This window comes from Desmodus rotundus, chromosome 6 (genome assembly GCF_022682495.2).
Source record: "Desmodus rotundus isolate HL8 chromosome 6, HLdesRot8A.1, whole genome shotgun sequence".
Lineage (NCBI taxonomy): Eukaryota > Metazoa > Chordata > Mammalia > Chiroptera > Phyllostomidae > Desmodus > Desmodus rotundus.
The window spans coordinates 37,267,208-37,288,422 of NC_071392.1; the positions used below are offsets into that span (position 1 = coordinate 37,267,208).

The window sequence follows — 21,215 nt, forward strand, 5'->3', positions numbered from 1 at the left end:
TTGCTTACAACTTTCAGTCCCAGGACTGTTTTGCATTATTTTTGGATTCTGTTCATTTTTGGAAGCATTGTCCATTAGCTTACTTACGCTCGCCTACTCTGGATTCCAGCTGTAGGTTATGCCAGTTCTTTTTTTTTTTCTTTTTTCTTCCGCAGTATTTCCTTTGTCCATGCCAGGAATTCAGCTGGATAGCCCTTTCACATAACTTGCCTGGGGGGCTAATGAATAGCCCTTTGCCTCCATTCCACCGGCATTGTCTGTTTTGATATATGGTCCTATTTGGACAATTACTGCCTTTGAAGATTTGTGTTTTTAGGCTGATGACACTTTCCGTATTTATTGATCTCCGCCAGGTTGCGGGTTTTTTTTTTTTTTTTTTTTGCTTACTTTCAGCATGTCACTTACAACCTAAATGAGAGATTTAGAGCCCACGAGTTACAGATGTGCCTTTGCTCCACTTCCATCTGTTTTCCTGTCTGAAATTCCTCGGCGAGGGTTTATAGGGCTGGTTTAGCTTTTTATTTTGAATTTAGTGAACTCTGATCTTACCTGAAAAAGAGCTGCCTAATATGTCTGATTTACCTAATTTTAATCTGTTAAATCTTAGAAACTGAATTTTTTACCATTGTATGTTACCCAAGTCCCGCATTTTTAATAATTTTTACAAGTTTTTGAAACAGTTAGAAAAACATGTTCCCCATTTCGACTCTCCAATGGCAAATCAAAACCAGTCATCTCTAAACAGTAGAGTTCTTTTTCAAGAGAAAATTATATTTTGCCTTGAGAGCCTCTACACAGTTGATCGCTTCAAAAACTACTGTGTTCAATAGCTGTCACACAAGTTTTGTGTGCTTTTTTCTTCTCTCCTTTGTCTGAGATTTTTGAGTTTGAATAGTTGTGTTTCTTCTACCATTAAGGTGTTTCAAGACTATTAGAAAATGAAGTAGAAGACTCACTATTTTCTTTCTTTGCTTTTATATTTTAGTGGTCAGAACTTTTGGGGGGCATTTCAATGACATAGTTGCATGACACATAGTTATAGCATATTAAAAAAGAAGACTCATAGGCTGAAAAAGACAATGCAGCATAGTTCTCTGATTTAATTCAGTGGGTATAATTCACTATCTTTCATTAGTTCATTTAATGCACTAAAATATCCTCTTTAATATAGCATATGGAATGCCCTTCTACGGGGGCTCTTGAGATTCTGTTCCAAGTTTTACTTATTGTTTTTCTCACACCGTGATCATAATTTCAAGCTTCTAAATAGGCCATCCATCCCTAGAAATAACTCAGTGAAGACTGAGGCAGCACAGAGGAAAGCAGATTGGACAGTTGCTCTGAAATGCCAGTCGCTGTGATCATATCTCCAATATTCCCTGGTGCAAATGTGTCTTTCGGTGACTTAAAGGCAAATCTCAACACAAGACCATGTCAAGCCTGCTAGGTACAGCTGTGATTCTGAATGGTATATCAGATAAAAATATGAATGATGTATTGAAGTATAACGGGCATTACATTGAAAACACAGGAGTATTACATTGCCCTAATCTTGTTAACTTTGCCTAAAAGGTCAAATGTGTGTTTGCCTCAGTGTGACAATTTCAGGTATGGACAACATTTTTATTGACTTAGATGACTGTAGTTTTTAGGTCACATTTCAAGAGAACGTGGGCAGAGTTGGTTCAAGTAAAATCTCTGAGATGAAATGTTATCGATGGGTAAAACTAGGGAGAGGGTGCGCAAAGGATGCTTAGGGGCATGCTTTCGAAGTGTCTCGGCATTTCTGCACAAAGATGCAGAAGAGCAGCATAAGGCAAAAGAACTAAATGTTAGACAAAGAAGAACTTACAAACTCCAACTCCAGCATTAAACTTTCTTTTTCTGTAAGTACTTAAGGTGTGTCATTCTCCATTGTTTATTGATTTGTAAAGCCTGGTGTCCTTCGACTTAAAGTTATCAGTGTGGGTACACATGCCTGAATGCACATTCACATTTTAATAGAATATAACATGTTCACAAATGCCTTGGAGATTTCACTGATTTATAAGATCTTCAGGATTTAAGAGCATAAGAGCTAATGGCCCATCATTACGTTTGCCATTAGCTTCTGTTTCCCAATATACAGGTGAAAATGACGGTATTTATAAAGGGCTGAGAGAGCCTGGATGGGGATGGCATACATAGACAAAACCGTGTCTAACAGATGGACCCAGCGTAGTGACCCAAAGGTCAAAAGACACACTCAATAAAAGTGTATGTGTGACAGCTTATAGCTACTCTACATGTCTAGGGAAGATTTATAAGGATGGGAATTTGCTGGGACAGTAAAAGGAACAGGGAATCACCAGAAACCTGCCTCACAACAGATCTGCCCATCAGTACTTACTGTGATGGGAAGATCATAGTGTTTCATAACATGCAGCCATCCCCCAAATGACTCAGAAATACTACAAAGTTGCTGAAAGATTGTAAATGTTTCATTTTTTTAGTTTTCTTTTCTTTTATATTAATCACTTCAAAATTTTAAAAACACTGTGAACATATAAAAAGCTATAGGGAATAAGAAAGCAGGGACCCTTTGCGCTCACCACCCAGACTGAACCCCTGTGGTCAGGCTTGTTTACATTTAATTTCTCTGTTACTTTCATCTGCATCTTTGTGCAGAGGATGTCAAGGCTTTTGCCAATCTGACCACAAAGGAGCTGTGATAAATAGAGTGGGGACACAGAGGAGTGAAGGGCGACTGAAAGCTGCTGATTCTGACATCTCAATAATAAATCTATTGTGTCAGTGAGAGGTTGTGTTCTTTAGAACTTCACAAAAATAGCAAGGAGGTGACACTTTAATACAAAAGTGGTTAAGTCCCTTTTCAGCCCTCTTCTGGGCTTAAAGTTCTCAGGGGGGATTGTGCGGATTTGCAAACAAATCCAGGGACTGCGAGCTGGTCAACAGTCAGCCAACTGACACTTCCCTGCAGGAGAAATACAACTCCTTGTGAATTGAACTTTGCCATCCAGGTCATGCTTCTGGATGTCTGTAAGAGTTACTATCCAGTCATTAAATGCTTATAATCCATTCCCGAGAGCTATTATCCCCCAAACCGTACTTGTTTCCTTGTTGACAGCAGGTGGCTTTCATCTCTGACCTGGAGTTTTAAAAATCTTTTGATTCCTTGAGGGGCCAAGGGATACTGCCAAATGGGTAGGCCAAGTACATTAGAAGATTCTTTTGTTCAAAGGGTTGCAATTTCCATTTGTCAGGTGAAAAAATATGAGAGTATGGTATAAATCCCTCTTCTGTCTGACAAATTCGGAGCTAGTAGAATAGTTGGATTTTTTTCATGGTTTGTCTTAAATGTGGGTTTTATTACAATTGGAAAGAGGGACAGTATTTGAAAATGGACATTCGTTGTCACTTTTATCTAATAAAATGTTAAAGGGAGAATATGGCTACTCCTTTTTAAGATGAAGTAGTGGTATGTACATCTTTTAAAGGAATATCATTAAGTAAATATTCAGTCTATCTCTTTATTCACTTCCCAGAATAATTTGAGCAGCTCCTCCGAGCGAGGGGTGAAGCAGTAAACCACATGTAGTTTCCGACATCATGTTCATGAGAGTTGATATATTTCTTTGCACATATTGAACCATCACTATTTTTGGTATTACTGATTCTCTCAAAATATACATTAGGCAATGAAAATTTAATAAATATCTAGGTATGTAAGAAGAATACATTAAAATAAAAATGTTAACTAGAGCTCTGCTTAGTACAACTAGGACTCTGCCAAACAAAATACATAAAGGCTAGGCATGTGGATTTGAAAAATTATAAATCAAGGGTCACGTGAGACATAAAGAGATAACTTACATTGTATTTTTTATTTTTTTATGTCTTTCTTTTTGAATAACATGTTTTCTCACAAGAATACTGCTATACATTAACCCGCGATCATTATTACATTAAGAGAAAGCATAAATATTTCCTCATTCATATTAACATCTGGGTATATATTTATCAAACAGTCTGAGGATATGAACAGTAACAATAAAAACCACATCTAAATGAAGCTGCCTTCACATATGCACATATATGGCATTATCCACTAGCTAGCTGATGCACAGATTATATTTATTATTTATTATTATTATTTTATTATTTCCGTTATTTAACAATAGTAGAAGCACCATATACAAAATATAATTTTAAGAGCAATTATGCACATGTTTCCAGAAGGTTATTTTATAAAGTATGTTATATATTTACTTTCTTAAGAGAAAACTCTTGTTTCATTTCGTTGCTAATCACTGCATTTTTCAGTGACTCCTCATTGTGCACTAAATAACACAAAGATGCTTTGCCTGGCAGTAAAACCTTCCTTGATCCTACCCCAATTTACTTTTATACTATTTTCCTCCCCTATTGTAGTTCATCCCATTTTGTATCTAAACCAAATCTGCCCTGGTTCTTTATATATGTTCTGAATCATTCCACCTATTGTCTCCCCCACCCCCCAGTTTCCAGTGCTTAGAATATTCCCTGAACTGATCTTTGCATGTCTGAACCTGCCTATCATTTTAAAGACAGTATGAAGTCCTACTCTTCAGTGAAACCTGTCTTCAATTTCCCACTAAAAACAAAACACAGAGGAGGCTCAAATTCTTTGGCATTTATCTATAGTTTCTCTATACTTTTCTAAAGACTTTTTCAATTTTATCTTGCATTTTAGTTAGTCACTAATTATTAAACATGTGGTTATTAAACCCCGGGCAAGCAGGGTGTTAGTGGCGTATCTGGAGTAGATGTTGGGTTAAAGGAAAAAAGGAGTAGATATTCTGATGAGGATTAAAAACTATTAGAAATTCGACTAACTGTTATTTTGCTTTGTATTATCACCATGTGTCAGCAATTCTGAACAGTAGCAGTGCCAAAATACAGCTGCCAGAAGTCTTCTGTTTGTCCAAGTTCTAAATAACTGTTGTGGTTACCATGTGTTTCTATTATGTATGTGGACACACGTATGTATAGTCAGCCTCCAACACACGTGAACTCAGCTGCGTACATGTTCTAAAAGTAAGTTCATAATGACTTGAAATCACTTAAAACAGTGAGACATAGTACAAACTATGGGGTGTGATATCTTATTTGGTAAATGCACATTTTAGTTCATAAGTGAAATATTTTATTTAGATGGCTTTAAAGAATAATTTCAAAATTATTCTTTCAAAATTATTTGTTTTAAACCTAAAGAACAACTCAATAAAATAATTATTAGTAAATATAATTATTAAGTAATAATTAAACAGAGCCGCTACTGAAAATAATTCTGTTGTTTAGCAGATGGAGGCATAAAATATGATTAACTGCTGTGGGAGTCACGGTATACCCTTGCCATTAGGTACTAAAGCTATAAAGATAGCTGGGGTCTCTGATCTCAAGGGCCTTAATTGCCTTCTTAACTCCCCCCCAAATCTAAGAGTTTTCTGAAATTTGCTTTGTTACTATCCGTTATATCTTCTTAAAAATTGGATGTCCATAAGGCCCATGTTAATACTGAAAAGGGTCTTTTTCCTCTCTCCTCTTTCTTCAAGAATAGCAACGATTTATAGGAGTTCAATTCTCCTGTTCAAAGTGGTCATGTAGATGACTTTTTTCTAATTTAATTTAATTTCCGGAGATAAAAGAAGGCCTGGGAAAGCAGTTCCTAAATATTCAGACATAGAATTTGATGGTGAACTTTTTATTAACTTTAAAGAACAAAAATTACATGAAGGATAAAACTTTTTATAGAGTTTATATTTAAAACTAAATTCATTAATAGAAATAGTAGGCCCCAAATTAATTTTTAAATAGTCTCATTTTATTTATCATAAGCATGGCAGATCTAGTTGAGTCAAACAAAAAATCATATTAATTTAATGTTTGCAGGGACATATTAAATTAAAAATAAGGAATATGTCTTTTATGATAAATTGTTTAATAGTGTAATCATGTTGGGCTGAATGACAGAAGACACTAAACATTATTAAAGACAGGCAAGTTCAATAGTCAATAGTGACAAACGCAGGCTTATAATTCTGAATGCAGTTTTTTAGCAACTACCATGTAGAGATAGGGGCCTATTAAAATAGCCAATGTAAGGAAATAGAAGAAAACACCAGAAAAATGAAAAATAAGAGATTTCTACCAGAAGATTCAAGAAATGAAAGGGAAATTCAAACTTCACTAGGAATGGTGAACTGAGCCTGTAAGGAAGCACAGTATCAGACCAGGAGACAATAAAGGGAAGGTAGAAACAGTCTACTGAAAATCATAGAGAAGGGACAAAAGGATGACTGATACCTCCGAAGAAGATTCTTATGAGAAAAAACTTGGGATTCTAGGAAGGGAATTGAAAACTGCCCTGAAAATACTGGGAAGAAATAAATCACCAGGGTTAGATGGGATACTATAGAATGATTTCAAGCCACACAAATTGAATTTGTCAAAATCCTAAGAAAAACATGTCAAGAAATATGGAAAACCAAGCAATGGCCTACAGACTAGAAATGTTCAATGTATGTCCAATCTTCAAGAAAAGAGATGCCAAGGAGTGCGATAACTACAGGCCCATCGCTCTAATTTCCACAGAGGTAAAGTGATGCTTAAGGCGGTGCGGCAAAGGCTTCTGCCTTCTAGGAAATGAAGGATGTTCAAGCTGGATTCAGAAAAGGAAGGGGCACTCGAATTGCAAGCATTTTTTTGGATGCTGGAGTGCTCCAGTGGATTTCAGAAGGTTAGTCTATGTTTTATAGACTACAGTAAATCCTTTGACTGCTTCAATCATGAAAAGCTCTGGGTTGCTCTAAAAGGAATGGACGTGCCTCAGCTTTTGATCATCCTGACGTGTAACCTGCATTGTGGACAGCAAGCCACTGTCAGGACAGAATATGGACAGACTGAACAGTTTCTTATAGGCAAAGGTGTCAGATAAGGATACATTTTATCTCAGTATTTGCTTAATCTGTATGGAGAACATATAAGAAAAACTGGGCTACACTCAGAGGAAGGAGGAGTGAAAATTGGAAGAAATATCAATAATTACAGATATGCAGAGCACACCATCTTACTGGACCGAAAGTTGCAATGATTTGAAATGACTTCTGATGAAAGTGAAAGAAGAAATTGCCAAAGCAGGACCGTATTTGAACATCAAGAAAACAAAAATCCGACTACAGAAGAAACACACAATATCAACATAGGCAATGAAGAAACTGAAGTTGTTAAAGGTTTGCTTACCTTGGTCAGTCATCAGTTTAAATGGAGACTGTAACCAAGAAATCAAGAGAAGCCTGAGACTTGGAAGGACGGCAATAGAAGAACTAGGAAAGATTAAGAAAAAGATGTGTCAATAGAGACCAAGGCTAAGATCATCCACACCCTTGTTTTTCCAGTTACTATGGACAGATGCAAAAGTTGGATGAAGGAGGCTGATAGGAAATAAATAATTCATTTGAAATATGGTTGAAGAGGAGTTGTATGGATAGCTGGAACTGCCAGAAAGACAACAATGTGGGTCCTGGAGAAAATTAAGTCTGAAACATCCCTGGGGGCAAAACCAGCAACATTGAAACTGTCCTATTAGGATTCATCGTGAGAAGGCAGGGTTGTGTGGTAAAGGCAATGATACTGGGGGAAATAGAAGGCAGCAGGAAAAGACGAAGACCAAATGTGAGATGGATTGACTTCCTAAAAGAAACCATAGTCTGCAGGAGCTAACCAGGGTTGCCGAGGGCAGCGCTTTGTGGTCATTGCTCAATCATAGGGTCTCCAGGAGTTGGAGCCAACTCAATGGCATGTAGCATACATAATAACCTTGTTTATTCAATTTAATTGATTAAAATGCTTACGTTTTACTAATTATCTAAAGAAAATTTTAATGAAATATTTCAGAGTAAAATAAAATATGGAAACACGAGATTGCCTTTATATGTATGTTACTATACATACATCTGTTTGTGTTGCCTTGGAGTTTAGTTAGTAGGGCAATAAATTTGGGAAACTTTTTATATTTCTAAGGATGCAAATAGTGACCTCAATCATATGCAAAATATACAAGTCAGTGCTAGCAGTTATACAAGTTCAATATGCTAAACATTTCACATATATCTTTCATTAGTCATCAAAATAATCTCATTTCGAAGCATTAGTCATATTTTATCTATGAGAAAACAGAGAATTGGAGAAGTACATAGCTTTTTGTAGGTCAATGAGCAAAACTTGGCTGATACAGGAGTTGGTTCCAAGCCTGCCTTATTTACTACTTGTAGCTTTACACGCAGATACTTATTCAGCAGAGGCACGCTGCTTACATTGCATTCCTGTAGCCATAAGGAAAACTTTTAATGTTGAGCGACAAAACTGTCTTTCTTTCATTTGAAAGTTCAAAGACTAAACTATGTAGGCTCTCTGTCCTTATAAGCAATGATGTTCGTAAGACACTGCCGGTAACCACCACCGGTTTTACTTGGTGATAGATCCTGCAGGTAAATCTGTATCTTTATTTCCTTCCTCCCCCCCCCCCCCCCCCCCCCCCCCCGCCCCAGAATGATGTAGGAGGACAACGCAGCCTGATAAACAAATGGACGACTTTTCTTAAGGCCAGACTGATTTGCTCAATTCCTGGAAGCGATGGGGCAGATACTCATTTTGATGAGCTTCGTAAGTCACATGTTTTATTTTTCTTAAAAAAAGAAGTCCTACTGCCTTATTAATGCAGCATTTTTTTTTTTTTTTTTAGCCCCCAGTGCTTGATTACATAGCCCAGTAAAACTTATAGGAGTGGTTTTCACTAAATTCTCACACACAAAGAACGTAGAGGTGCTCCAGATCTGGGGGCTCGCTGGAGTGAAGCCACTCTTTGTCAGCACCCTCAAAGTTAAGAGGGAAACAAAACTACAGCAAGAGACAGAGATAGGAGATCTGGGATACAGTGCCGGCCCTTCTCACGTAGTCTTTTACTTCGAAAGGAGCTCTGTCTCAGTGTGTGCAGCAGGACCCTGGGTTCCTTATTCTGTGGACGCCCCCTGCTGGAGAGCTCGGGAGATCTGGGGAAGTCTGTCCCTCCAACTTGTTAATAAAGACACATACTCAGAGAATCGCGTAGTTTCTTTCCTTCATTGTCCCTCTTTATTCCTCTCAAGGCTAATTCTAGAAGGAACTTTTTCAGTTTCATATATCTTCTTGAAGTTGTCTTTGTGGACAATGTAAAAATGATTCTATCACTGATGATTTTTGTCAGTATTGTATTTTATAGTATTAATATCTATTCAGTATACATGGATGATCTCTAATGCTGAATATAAGCATGCTCACCTCTTAAATAATCTTCTAAAATATTATTTACACACATTTTAGTGTCAGTGCTGCACAAGAAATTACACAGGTAAGGGTGCACAGGTACTTAACTTGTATAGCCATTTTCATACTTTTACCAAACAGGTAACCGAACCACTAGTAAGTTGACAGAATTGCAGGACAATACTGTTTTACACTGGTGGATAAAAATCACCCGTGTTTTTAATTTCTATTCTATGTGAAATCACATACTCCTAACTGGAAATAGTCACGGAGGTTATCAAGCAAACCGTCCATGTATAGGTGATGGAAGTAAACTTCTAAGAGGTTACATGTCCAGCTCCGTGTTACGTAGCTAGTAAGAAAACCAGTCCTTTACCCTTAACTTACTTTGTAGTAATGTAATGGCTTTCACTGTTATCTTCATTTTATATACTGTTTGGAGTCTCAGAAATACTGGATTATTAAAGAAAACAAGCAAACATGTAAACTCAAAACAATAAAACTACAGTGAATCATTATTTTTTCCCATTAACAGAGGATATTTACTTACTCCCCACGAGAGATGAAAGGAATCCTGTAGTATATGGAGTCTTTACCACAACCAGGTAAGTTAAAAAAACGCTTGTAATTCTTCTAGAGAATTGTTTTATATAAGTAAGAAAATACTATTACATGTTCTTTTGTCCCTCCCCTTTATGTGGAAAAATACTAGATTTTTCTTTTTCACTTAGTGTTTCCTAGAAATCTTTTAATATCAATACATATCATGTCTCTCTGTTCTTTTTATACCAGCAGATTGTCCCCTATGTCATCTGTCACAAGTTATTTAAACAGTCCCCCGTACAAAGACATTTCCATCATTTCCAGTTCTTTGCTGGTACACATAATACCTCAGTGACTAACCTTATACATGTGCCACTTACTTCATTAGCAGGTATATCTGTGTGGTTATTGCAGTTAATGTCTCAGACTAAAATTACTGGGTACAAGGCATGTGCATATACTGATCATAATAAATATATCAGGTTGCATGGCATGGAGGTAGTACTAAAGAAATGCATGTCTCAGCCTTTGGCTAAACTGTAGTCAGGAGATGGGACACTCTTGACTTAAAATGTCATCACATGCTATTTCATTTGCACTTCCTCATTATCCTATGAAGATGGGAGTTCGGCTGCTCTTATTACTGTATCACCACTGCTCTACTAATGTAGGCAAAGGACGTTTGTGTACTTGCCATAGAAAGAGAAACTAGTTAGTAAAACTGGGACTAGAACTAAATGTGCTTTCCTAATTTTTATCCCTGTATCCTTTCCTTCGTTATACGTAATACTGTTCGGTACTTGTCATTGAGTCTCTGGGACTTCCTAAAAGTGCTCCTTGCATTTGTGGAGCTTTCTTAAAGAATATATGGATCTGACTTAATTTTATTTAACATTAATTTTACTTAATTCAATCAATAACTTACATCAGACCATGCTCAAAGTGCACCTTTATTCCTGTTACATATTATTGCCTACAGTACATCCTTTGAAATACTTTGTACTTTTTGCACAGCTCTCTCAGCAATCTTTATCAATGTATATTAATATTAGTATTGGAGATGTTGGCAGTATTGCTATTGGTATTAGAGAAATGGTCTTACTTCCTCCCTTTGATTAAATTATTAAGTCCTTTTTAGAAGCAAATTATAATTTCATTTCTATGACATTAGTCTCATTTATATATACATTACACTTACATACAAACTCAAAGGTACTGTTGACTTAGAATATATTAGAAAACAAAATGCTAGTTGGTTCGTTAGAAGAGAGAACATGTGAACATTTAAATATAAAAATGAAGATAACCTAAGAAGCTGCTACTTTTGGCTCCACTTTTTTCTGCTCGTTTATGTCTGACCTAAATGTCTACAAGGTGCAGGAAGAGCAAGTGCCTGCAGTTACTCAAGTTAAGTATCTCAGCCCTACTCTCCTGGCATGCGTCTGTTCACAGGACTGCCTTTGAAGTCACTGTGTTCCCCGCACCAGGCAGAGATGCGTGCCAGGGAGATGTGGCCCCAGGATAGTTCTCTTTATTCCTACCATTTTCCCTCCACACAGAGTGTGAAGTTACAAGTCAGCTCCTTCTTCTTGGTGTACTTTAATATCTCATTTGTAATGCTGCCCTGAAGACTGAGCTAATGTTAGGATGCATGTCGCAGCCTTTGTCTGATGAGAATGTGTAATTAATCTGCAATAATAGCAATGTCATTAAGCATGATGCATCATCCTTTAAAAAATCATGGCAGGTCATAGGATTTTTATGGGAACATCACCTCCCTTCCTAGCAGCTCATTTTCTCCCAGATGCCTGTTTACTGTCAGCTCCCAATGTTTCCAATGAATGTCATTCGAAGAACATTAATGAGTAACTTACTTGTTCTAAGAGAATCTTTAGCTCATTTGTGTAAGACTGAGACGATATGTCTCTTAGATCATAAAGGGTAACCTTGTTTTTAAGAACAGAAATCAGCAAAAGTTTTAAACCCAGAGAAAATGTATTTTAATTTCCAGAAATAAAACAAAAATGGAATATCTGATGGCCATGTTCACAGCTTTCATCATTTGGCAAAACTTTATCAAATTCCCATGGAGCTTTTCTGCTTCTTAATTACATGTGCATCAACCTTGTGTAATTATTATTAATTTTAAGCATCAGATAAGTTACATAAGTGTACTCAAATTCAAGAAAGAGCAAACAAGATTTTTTCAACATTTTTAAATTAATAAAAACTATGTGAGGAAATTAATAGCCAGTATTTATGGTCATTCACTCACTTGAAGAAAATGGACACATAATTATTAATTACATGTCTAAATTATTCTTTTTTAAAAAGAAAAGTAGGTAATGTACTTTTTTATTTTGTAAGTTCTTTAGAGGCATTATGTTATAAAAACTTCAAACAAAATTCAGGAGCCTGTGGGTAAATATCTCTTTTCTACATATTTCTTTTCATCCTCCAGTTTTTCTAGGCAATTCTTAGACAGCACCTACTCCCTGCAAACCAACCAGACAGCCCAGTATTGGGCACCCATTCGTGTGCTGCTTAGCGTACTGTAATTGCCTGTAATGTAACTGTTAATACACTCTATTCAGGATTACGTGGCCATAAGCTCCTTGACACCTACATTTCTTCTGCAGCACGTGTCATATTTGTGCTCAGTAAGTGTCCAATAAATGAAGCAGCGAAGGATTGAATGATGTTGCTTTCTTCCAGCTCGATCTTCAAAGGCTCTGCTGTCTGTGTGTACAGCATGGCTGACGTCAGAGCAGTTTTTAATGGCCCGTACGCTCACAAGGAAAGCGCGGACCATCGCTGGGTGCAGTACGATGGAAGGATTCCTTATCCCCGGCCTGGCACTGTATGTATCCGACTTAAAAATCAAACCTTTTTCTGAAGTCCATATTCTCTTTCTAAATCTACTGTAATAAACTATGTTCTTCACCACAGCAACAAGTACTGCAGTTCTTAAAGCTGTTATTTATTTACAGTGATGTTTTAGCATTTTCATCCTCCACTGGAGCTTAACTTTTTTTTTTTTTTTTAGTATCACAGCAAACAATGGACTATTGTATAGTGCAGACTATGCTGAGAATATAGTTTTTAATTCTCAATAAATCTACAAAATCATCAAAATGATTTAGTATTTAGAATGACAAATATTCTAAAAAAGAAAGAAATGCCAAATAAGAATTTATTCCCTACAAAGAGCTATTTATATAGCTAGAGTTCCAGCTTCTACTTTTAAAAGACATCAATTATAAAGATTCATTTATATTATCTCCTTTCTTGGTATATATTTATCTTTTTTTCTTACTATGTTGCACCTTGGAATAATATGCATATTTTAGATGGGAAAAGACCTAAATCAAGGGTGTCCAACCTGCAGCCATGGACTGCATGCAGCCCACGATGCCTATGAATGCGGCCCAACACAAAATCATAAATTTACTTAAAACGTTATGAGATTTTTTTGTAATTATGTGTTGCAATGTATTTAATGTGTGTGGCCCATGACAACTCTTCTTCTTCCAGTGTGGCCCAGAGATGCCAAAAGGTTGGTCACCCCTGGTAGGTCCTAAAGAATCCTATGTCCAAAATCTCATTTAAATGTAAATCATGATTAAAACACAGATGAAATAGGAACTATGTTTTAGAGTTTATGAATCTGTTTAGAAAAGAACTGCCGTTTAAAACTCAGTGTGTGTATTTTAAGTGGAAGACTTCCATTTTGTCTTGTTGATGTGATTAAAACAGTTTTAAGTTTTTAATAAAATATTTTAAGATGGTAATTGAATCAGTATTATATTGTTCAAATTCAGTATGTATTGAATATTAAATATTATATTAAACTGATGTAAAGGAAAAATGCCTTTTTTAATTTAAGATTCAGTATGAATATTTCTATCAAGAGGTCTGAAATAGTCATCAAAACCTCTGAGAAAAATTATTGACTTAACCTGTTCAATTCTACAAAAATTTGCCTTTTTTTTAAAGATTTTATTTATTTATTTTTAGAGGGTAAGGGAGAGAGAAAGAGAGGGAGAGAAACACCAATGTGTGGTTGCTTCTCACATGCCCCCTGCTGGGGACCTGGCCTGCAACCAAGGCATGTGCCCTGAGTGGGAATCGAATCAGTGACCCCTTGCTTCACAGGCTGACACTCAATCCACTGAGACACACCAGCTAGGGCAAAAAATATGCCTTTTCATACATTCATTCCTAAAGGGGAAGCAGCTGGTAGCCAGGCTTTCTTAATTCTCTTTTCGTCTTCCTGCTATATATAACCTAGTTAAATTTGGGAAACACACTTTACCAACATGTCTACTGCCTCCATCGTGATCCCTCAATAAAACTATGTTCCAGAGATGTTTCTGGACTAATTATAAAGTAATCACAATTTTTGTGGGAATACTTTTTTTGCAAATAATATGATATTCATGATTTCCTTTATTTTCCTTGTATATCCAAGCTGTACTTGCTTGTCTTATTTTTATATTTAATAGTAACATAGAGAGTGGATACTCTTCTAAAGGTTTTACAAATCTGAATTTTCATAATAACTCTGTGAGGTAAGTTCCATTATTATTAATGCCATTTTACAGATGAGGAGTCTCAGGCACAAATAGGTACAGTAACTCGCCCCAGTTCACAAAGCTAGTGAATGGTGAAGCTGAGCCGGAAGCCCAGACACTGAGGAGGCAGAGGCCAAGCTCATAGTCCTCGGACTAAGATACTGTATTAAAAACTTTTGATGTTAAATATATTTATTTTCCCTTTCCATGGAAAGTCTTCTACTAAATATGCATTATACACACACACAAACATATATATAATGAATGTGTTATATATAATTTTATTATATATAACCATATGTATGTATTATACATAATAAATATATTAGTGCATGTGTTTTATATATAATAATATATAACATATTATATATCTTATATAGTTTTATATATACTATTATATATTATACATACCTAGCTGGGGAAGCTTTATCATGCTAGAAATCTGGGGTTAACTATCATAGGCTATCACAGTCTGAGCTGGTTCTACATGACTCTGTTTTCAATAGTAAAGACTGGGATCATTTAGGCCATTTAAAAAAGCCCTTTTAATTATCTGGATGTTATAGGAGAAAGAATTTGGGACTGAAACCATTCACATTAACTTCAGAAAATTATTTGCAGACCTATCTACAGCAGTTGATTCTTACGATACTAGGAAACTGAGATGATCCCAACGATCATCCGGATGCCGTGAGGCTCCAGTCCGAGTGCAGGTTGGAGGTGTGCAGAGGCGGCGCCTGCCACCCCTTCCCTGCTGCGGCCTGAAAGCGCTGTGAACGCCACACAAAGCGAAAAGACTGTTCAGGCGTCCTGTCACTCTTCTCGGAGGGACACAGCCACTTCCCTGAAATGTGTGTGTGACCCCGTCCCCGTAATAAAGCCTACGTGTCAGTGAGGAGCGTGTTTCATCAGTGAGAAAAGAAGCGCCACATCACAGCAAACAGACCAGTCTGCTGAGTACTCAAAATACCGTGTTCACACTGTAGGCATTTTGTGAAGAGTTCAGAATTACCTAGGGAATAGGTGGTATCCTTACTACCAAAGAAATACTTAACTTTTTTTTTTCTTTTTAACAATTTGGAAGAATAAAAACATCAAGCTTAAGGAAGTTCCATGTAACAGTTATTCCTTTATCCTTTCTAAACATCAATATTTCTCATTGAATTCCTATGCTTTTTAAAATGTGTAAATATATTTGCATCTGAAGCTGAGTTTTGAGAATTATGCCTTGTAAACATTTCATCTATAGCCCATTCTCAGGCCACTGTTGGTAATGGAGACAGAGACAAAAGCTCCCTTAGAAAAGAGCAGTCCAGGTTTGATCAGGTAGATTATGTCCTTTTTTTATTTTTCCTTATGGGAGGACATGCTAGAGGGGAAGAGGAGGAGAGAGAGGGAGAGAAGCATTGATGTGAGGGAGAAACATCTATTGGTTGCATATATGCCCTCTGACGGGGACCAGACCTGCAACCTAGGCATGTACCCTGACCGGGAATCAAACCCATGACCTTTCGGTTTATAGGATGATGCTCCAACCAACTGGGCCACACAGGCCAGGGCAATTCTGTCCTTTTTTATAGAACTTTTTATTTTAAAAAATTATGCTAGTTAGTGTCAGAGGTTATTTATTTTGCTTTATAGTTTTGGTTAAAAGAGGGGAGGGGTTTCTTGTTCTTCTGGCTAAATCCGGATTATGTCTGTGCAGGTTCTGGCTGGGGAGTAACCATATAAGGCAGTTGAAAGAAATTATTTATATAAAAAATACTGAGGTATTTTAAAGTTATATGTCTTGGGCCATTTTTTTCTAATTGGTTCTGTGTATGAATAGTGAGGACTGCTCCTCCTGAAAGGTTTGAGGAAACATCTAGAAAGCTGTGGTTTCCAAAGATATCAATTTTTTCTAAGTAACTAGTTATTTTTGTATTCTCTTTGAAATCTGTATGCCCAAATTTGAAAGTTTCTAAAGTCATAAATAAATGTGTAAACTTTTGGCTTCATTACTTTAGCTATTTAAAAAATATTTGCTCTTTATTTGCGTACAATTAAAACTGTTTGCTCTTTATTTGCGTACAATTATGAGTAGGATTTTCGACATAGTATTTTATATTTGGAGGGCTGGCGTTAAAGTTAGGAACATCATATACGTGATATGAAAATCCGTTATGCAAATATTCTCTATATAAACTAATTTTACCATTTTCAATAATTCTATATTCATAAAATCAGTGAAATTATATTTCCAAGTGTATCCATTAAATACATTTGTAACATTTTGAGAATCTAAGAACCAGAATGAATGATAGAGACCACGTAATTCACCCTGAGTTTATCGAGGAGGAAACTGATGACCAGAATAACTAAATAAGTTTCTAATATTTTATTGCCAAAGAGCAGAGTGAAGAGGAATGTTGGAGTTTTCTGACCAGTCTTCTCTCCTTCATTCTTTAATATTCTCTAGTATTCACCTATTCCCTAAACTCACCGGATCAATATGCCATTGCATGCCCAAGCTAAAATTAACTGCATTAATTTCTACACAATCTTCTATGTTATCTCTCATATGTTTTTAGTGGCCTAATTTTAGTAATTTTTGTTCAAGTGAAGGTATGAATCTTTGTGTTTTCACCAAACCTCCCATTCAGAAATTTAGTCAGAAACCATTACTGAGCACGCCTCGTGACCCAGACACAGTGATGAGGACTTACTATGTTACCTCTGCACATCTTTTCAAGAACATAATAATGTAGCTATCTTATGCCTGAGAAAAAGTCCGGTGAGGGTAAACTCATGCTCATGGTCTCGTAGCTTATGAAGTGAGCAACTGTGATTAAACTTAGATCTACGTAACTACAAATAAATGCTATTAACCTCCGTGCCATTCTACCTTCAAAGTGATAAAAGCAAACAACCCAAAACTCCTGACATTGTCTCCCCAGGGATTGACCTGTGCTCTGCACAAATAATAACGAAGCTTTGAAGTCTTACTGCACTTGTCATTCCTTTTACTGTAATTTGGTGGAATACATCAGGCTTTAATAAAAACATTGCTGAATAATTCTCTTTCTATGAAATGTCAGAATCTTTACTGAAATCCACTTCCCAGTCAAGTTAAAAATTTTAAGTAGATTATTACAAACCTTTGCTTTTACATTTTCTACATCCAAATTGCATTAAAGTCAAGTTTTAGCTTCTGTTGACATTATCACTCAGGTAAATAAGCAATACAACAGTTCAGTGTGCCGTAGCTACTTTAATACAGTTTTGACACTATTATGTACTTCCTGCGGCAAGTTGAACCTAAACTCCTGGCCTTGCAATGATATAACTACCCTGCAATGTTAATGAGTGAGTCTGGAAATTTAAGTACGCACAGGATACATACACTTACGGAATCCCTTCACTTCAAAGGATTCTTCTGCCCTCTGGTGTCTAAGTAGCACGTCTGAAGAGACTGTATTTTGTTCAGATAGACTTTATAAATCTTAAGGTAACTGTGGGTGTTGGTGTAAGAAGCTGCAAGTGAAACGAAGAATGGAATCATGTGCCATACAGGGAGGGGTACAGGTCAGATGTGGAAATCAGACTGGGATCATGCCCAGAATAACAGGATGCTAGAAAACTCATAATCTGGGACACTTTTTAAATGCAGAGGATTTCTTTTTTGATATTTGATTTTTATAAAAGATTTACTTCCTGTTTTGTACTCTCTCCAAATCCCTAGGGGCAGGGGGCAGGGATCACAATTCCATTCTTGTTCCTTGAGTTGGACTACTTCAGACAGCATATAGGTGGGATCAGGCAATATCTGTCCTTCGGTGGCTGACTGACTACGCTTAGCATAGCGTCCCAGGTTCATGTCTGTTGTCCCGTACTGCAGGACTTTCTTCCTTTTTAATGATCAATAATACACCCTTGTATATGTACCGCATTTCTTTTTTACCCAGTCTTACATCCGTGAACATTTAGGTCGTTTCCACAATCAGTGTGAAGTTGCCTCAGAGAATGACGAGTAAAACTGTATGACCCAGCAGTCCACTTCTGGGTACTTATTTAAAAGGATTGAAATGAGGATCTCGAAGGGAGATTATCACTCCCTTGCTCCTTGCCGCATTAATCACAACAGCCAATATGTAGAAAATACCAGCTTTTGAAGTTCATATATTTAAGATATGTATGTTTCACTACTTATGAATTATTTTACCAGTTTTTTGACAATTTATAAACCTCTAATTTTGTAAAAATAACAAATTCCATTTACCCCAAACCCAAATAATTATTGCTTTTACTGTTAAACTTTTTAACTGTAGTTTTTAACTGTAGTTTTAAAGACCAAAACTTAAACTTGAATTTCCTAACTAAGGCTCCATTTTTAGGAGGGAGCAAAATCAGGTAGTTATAAGTACTATCTTTTAATTTTGTGACTTGTTTTAATAGATTTTAGTTTTTGTATGTTGATGAATGATAAGTTATAATCCCCATTGATAGCTTAAACCTAGAAAACTGTCTTTTTAGTAACAAATGATGAAGAAAAAATATCAAAATGTCCTGTAAAAGCTTTAAGAATTGTTCAATCTCAGTAGTCCCTGTGTAAACATTTCCCCTCTCCATATCTATTTTAGGAATCCAGATATTTAGAAAACTTACACATACTTTTTCAGAATTAATATTTACATATTATTCAATGAGCTTTTAATTAAACTGGCCCACTACAAAAACAATCTTAAAGTGATTTTTTCAACTACCACCTAATGTAAAATAATGGAGTATCTTCCTCTAGGTAACATTTCAAATCTTCACTAAACAAGAAGCCTCCCCATGTACAACTCACATGTGTTTTCACCAGAGAAAATCAAAAGCGAAGGCAACACCTTTTCCTCCCTGTACAGTAGGGTCCTTGTTGTCCCTCTGCTATGAGATAAAATCCTCCGAACTCAGGATGTGGGCGTGGATGTGTATGTTAGTCCTAACTTATTTCCTACCAAGTTATTAGACTTTCCAACACTATGAAAGATGCTGAAAAATCACCAAGTTCTTTTGATTCAGGCCCGTTGAAAAGTTCATCACACCATACATGTTACTGTGAAGCAGCTCTGGGCCCTGGCATGTCCACATGTTCTAGAAAGGCATTTTTTGCTTTAACAGGTCAAATCACCACTGCCTTAATTAAGACTGGTTTATGAATTTGCTTCAAGAAAGCAAATCTTGGAAGGATTGCATCACCGAATAATGACAGCGACTCGGTATATCTAGCCAACTGGATATCTGTCGCGGTGCTTAACCTGGAACTAGAATGATTGCTGAGAAATTCCAGCTTAACCCCGGAAACAACAGGGGGTTGAGGTGACTGTGGCAGCCACAAGTTCCAAAACTTTTGGGGGTATCCTGTTTTCTCTTCCTGACCCACCTAAAATATTTGGTTTTTGCATGATGACATATTCTTAGAGAGCTGATGATTCTCAGAAATTTAACTCTTCAGTAATCTCCTAAGTTTGATCTGAGTTGTAACCGGGGCTGGCCCCATTACATAAGGAATTTCTTGCTTATGTTATAGGTAAGAGATGTTTGAATGCTGACTCACGAACACGGGTGTGCCTGGTCAAAGAAAAGTCTGTCATTTAAAAGCAGTACCCTAAACTTCCCTTTGATGTGTGGGGTATTGGGCTGTGGCAGCCTCACCAACGGGGGCTGAAAAGCGTGGAAGGGGTTCTCTCACAGCGTCTCACGCCATCTTCTCATTTGTGCAGCTGAGAAATATGGCTAACGTTTTGTTGCTTTTGTTCTAAGTAGGACTTTCCTAATTTGCGGAAAACTTTAAGGAAATCTCACGTTATACATCACTAGCTCATCCATGCCTATCATATGAAAATTCGCAGTTTTATTTTCTCCTCAACATTTGTTCCCTGCATGGCCTTTCACTTACTGGATAACAAATTATTACTTTGTCATTGCTTCTCTAAATTACTGAGAATATCTTTAATTCTGTTTCTCTTAGATTGTTTTTTTGTTTTGTTTTGTTTTGTTTTTGTTTTTATTCTAGAAGGGAGAATGAGAGGCAGGACTAGAATCTCAGCCTCCTGGCTCCCGGTTGCTGAGACTGCAGACTTTGAAGACGAGAAATGACAGAACATCACTTTTATTTCTTTTTAGTTGTATAGAAGCTGTGTTTCTTAGAAGTGATGAGAGGCAACTGATTTTAACTCTCTTTTGTATAGAGCCAACATTTGCTTTTAAGATGATGGTCTCTAGATCCCAGACTACTTACTATGTTAAAAAGTGTTTTCCTTTTTCTGGTATAGAAATTCCTCTAAAGGAAAGGGAACCTGAAAAAAACGAAGAGAGACAAATTTGCGGCTGTTATTTGTACCCCTGGCCTTTCCACCTCTAACGTTGAATACAGGGTCTTTCCTTGTCTGAAGCTGTTATAAACTAACTCTTAGATGAATAAGCTGGGTCCTTATTAAATCTGCTTTTTTTTTTTTACTTCATAAATGAGAATCAGGCTTTTTTTGCATTTTAGTTTATTTTTCCCGGTTTGCTAGAAATGAAAGCCAATTCTTCCCTCGTGTTTGTCATTCCTGTGATTTGCTGAAAAGGAAACTGCAACCTGCAGAGAATAGCCTGAGGCATTGTGGGGGGAGGGGAGGGAGGAAAAAAAACCTTTTAACAGCTGCCTGGTGCCTGGCCTAGGGGCAAAGTTCTCTCCTTGGCTAAAAACCATTTTTCTCTTCTTATCCATTGCTTCCCACTACAGTACTA

At 36.6% G+C, this 21,215-nt stretch overlaps 1 protein-coding gene across 1 annotated transcript in view; it reads left to right on the forward strand.

Annotated features, from left to right (window-relative positions):
• Positions 1–21,215, forward strand: part of SEMA3D (semaphorin 3D) — a 190,439-nt gene that overhangs the window by 144,121 nt on the left and 25,103 nt on the right. Inside the window, exons 9-11 of the mRNA XM_024557567.4 lie at positions 8,589–8,703; positions 9,878–9,947; positions 12,601–12,745. Of these exons, the coding sequence (XP_024413335.2) occupies positions 8,589–8,703; positions 9,878–9,947; positions 12,601–12,745 (330 nt within the window). The remainder of the gene's footprint in view (positions 1–8,588; positions 8,704–9,877; positions 9,948–12,600; positions 12,746–21,215) is intronic.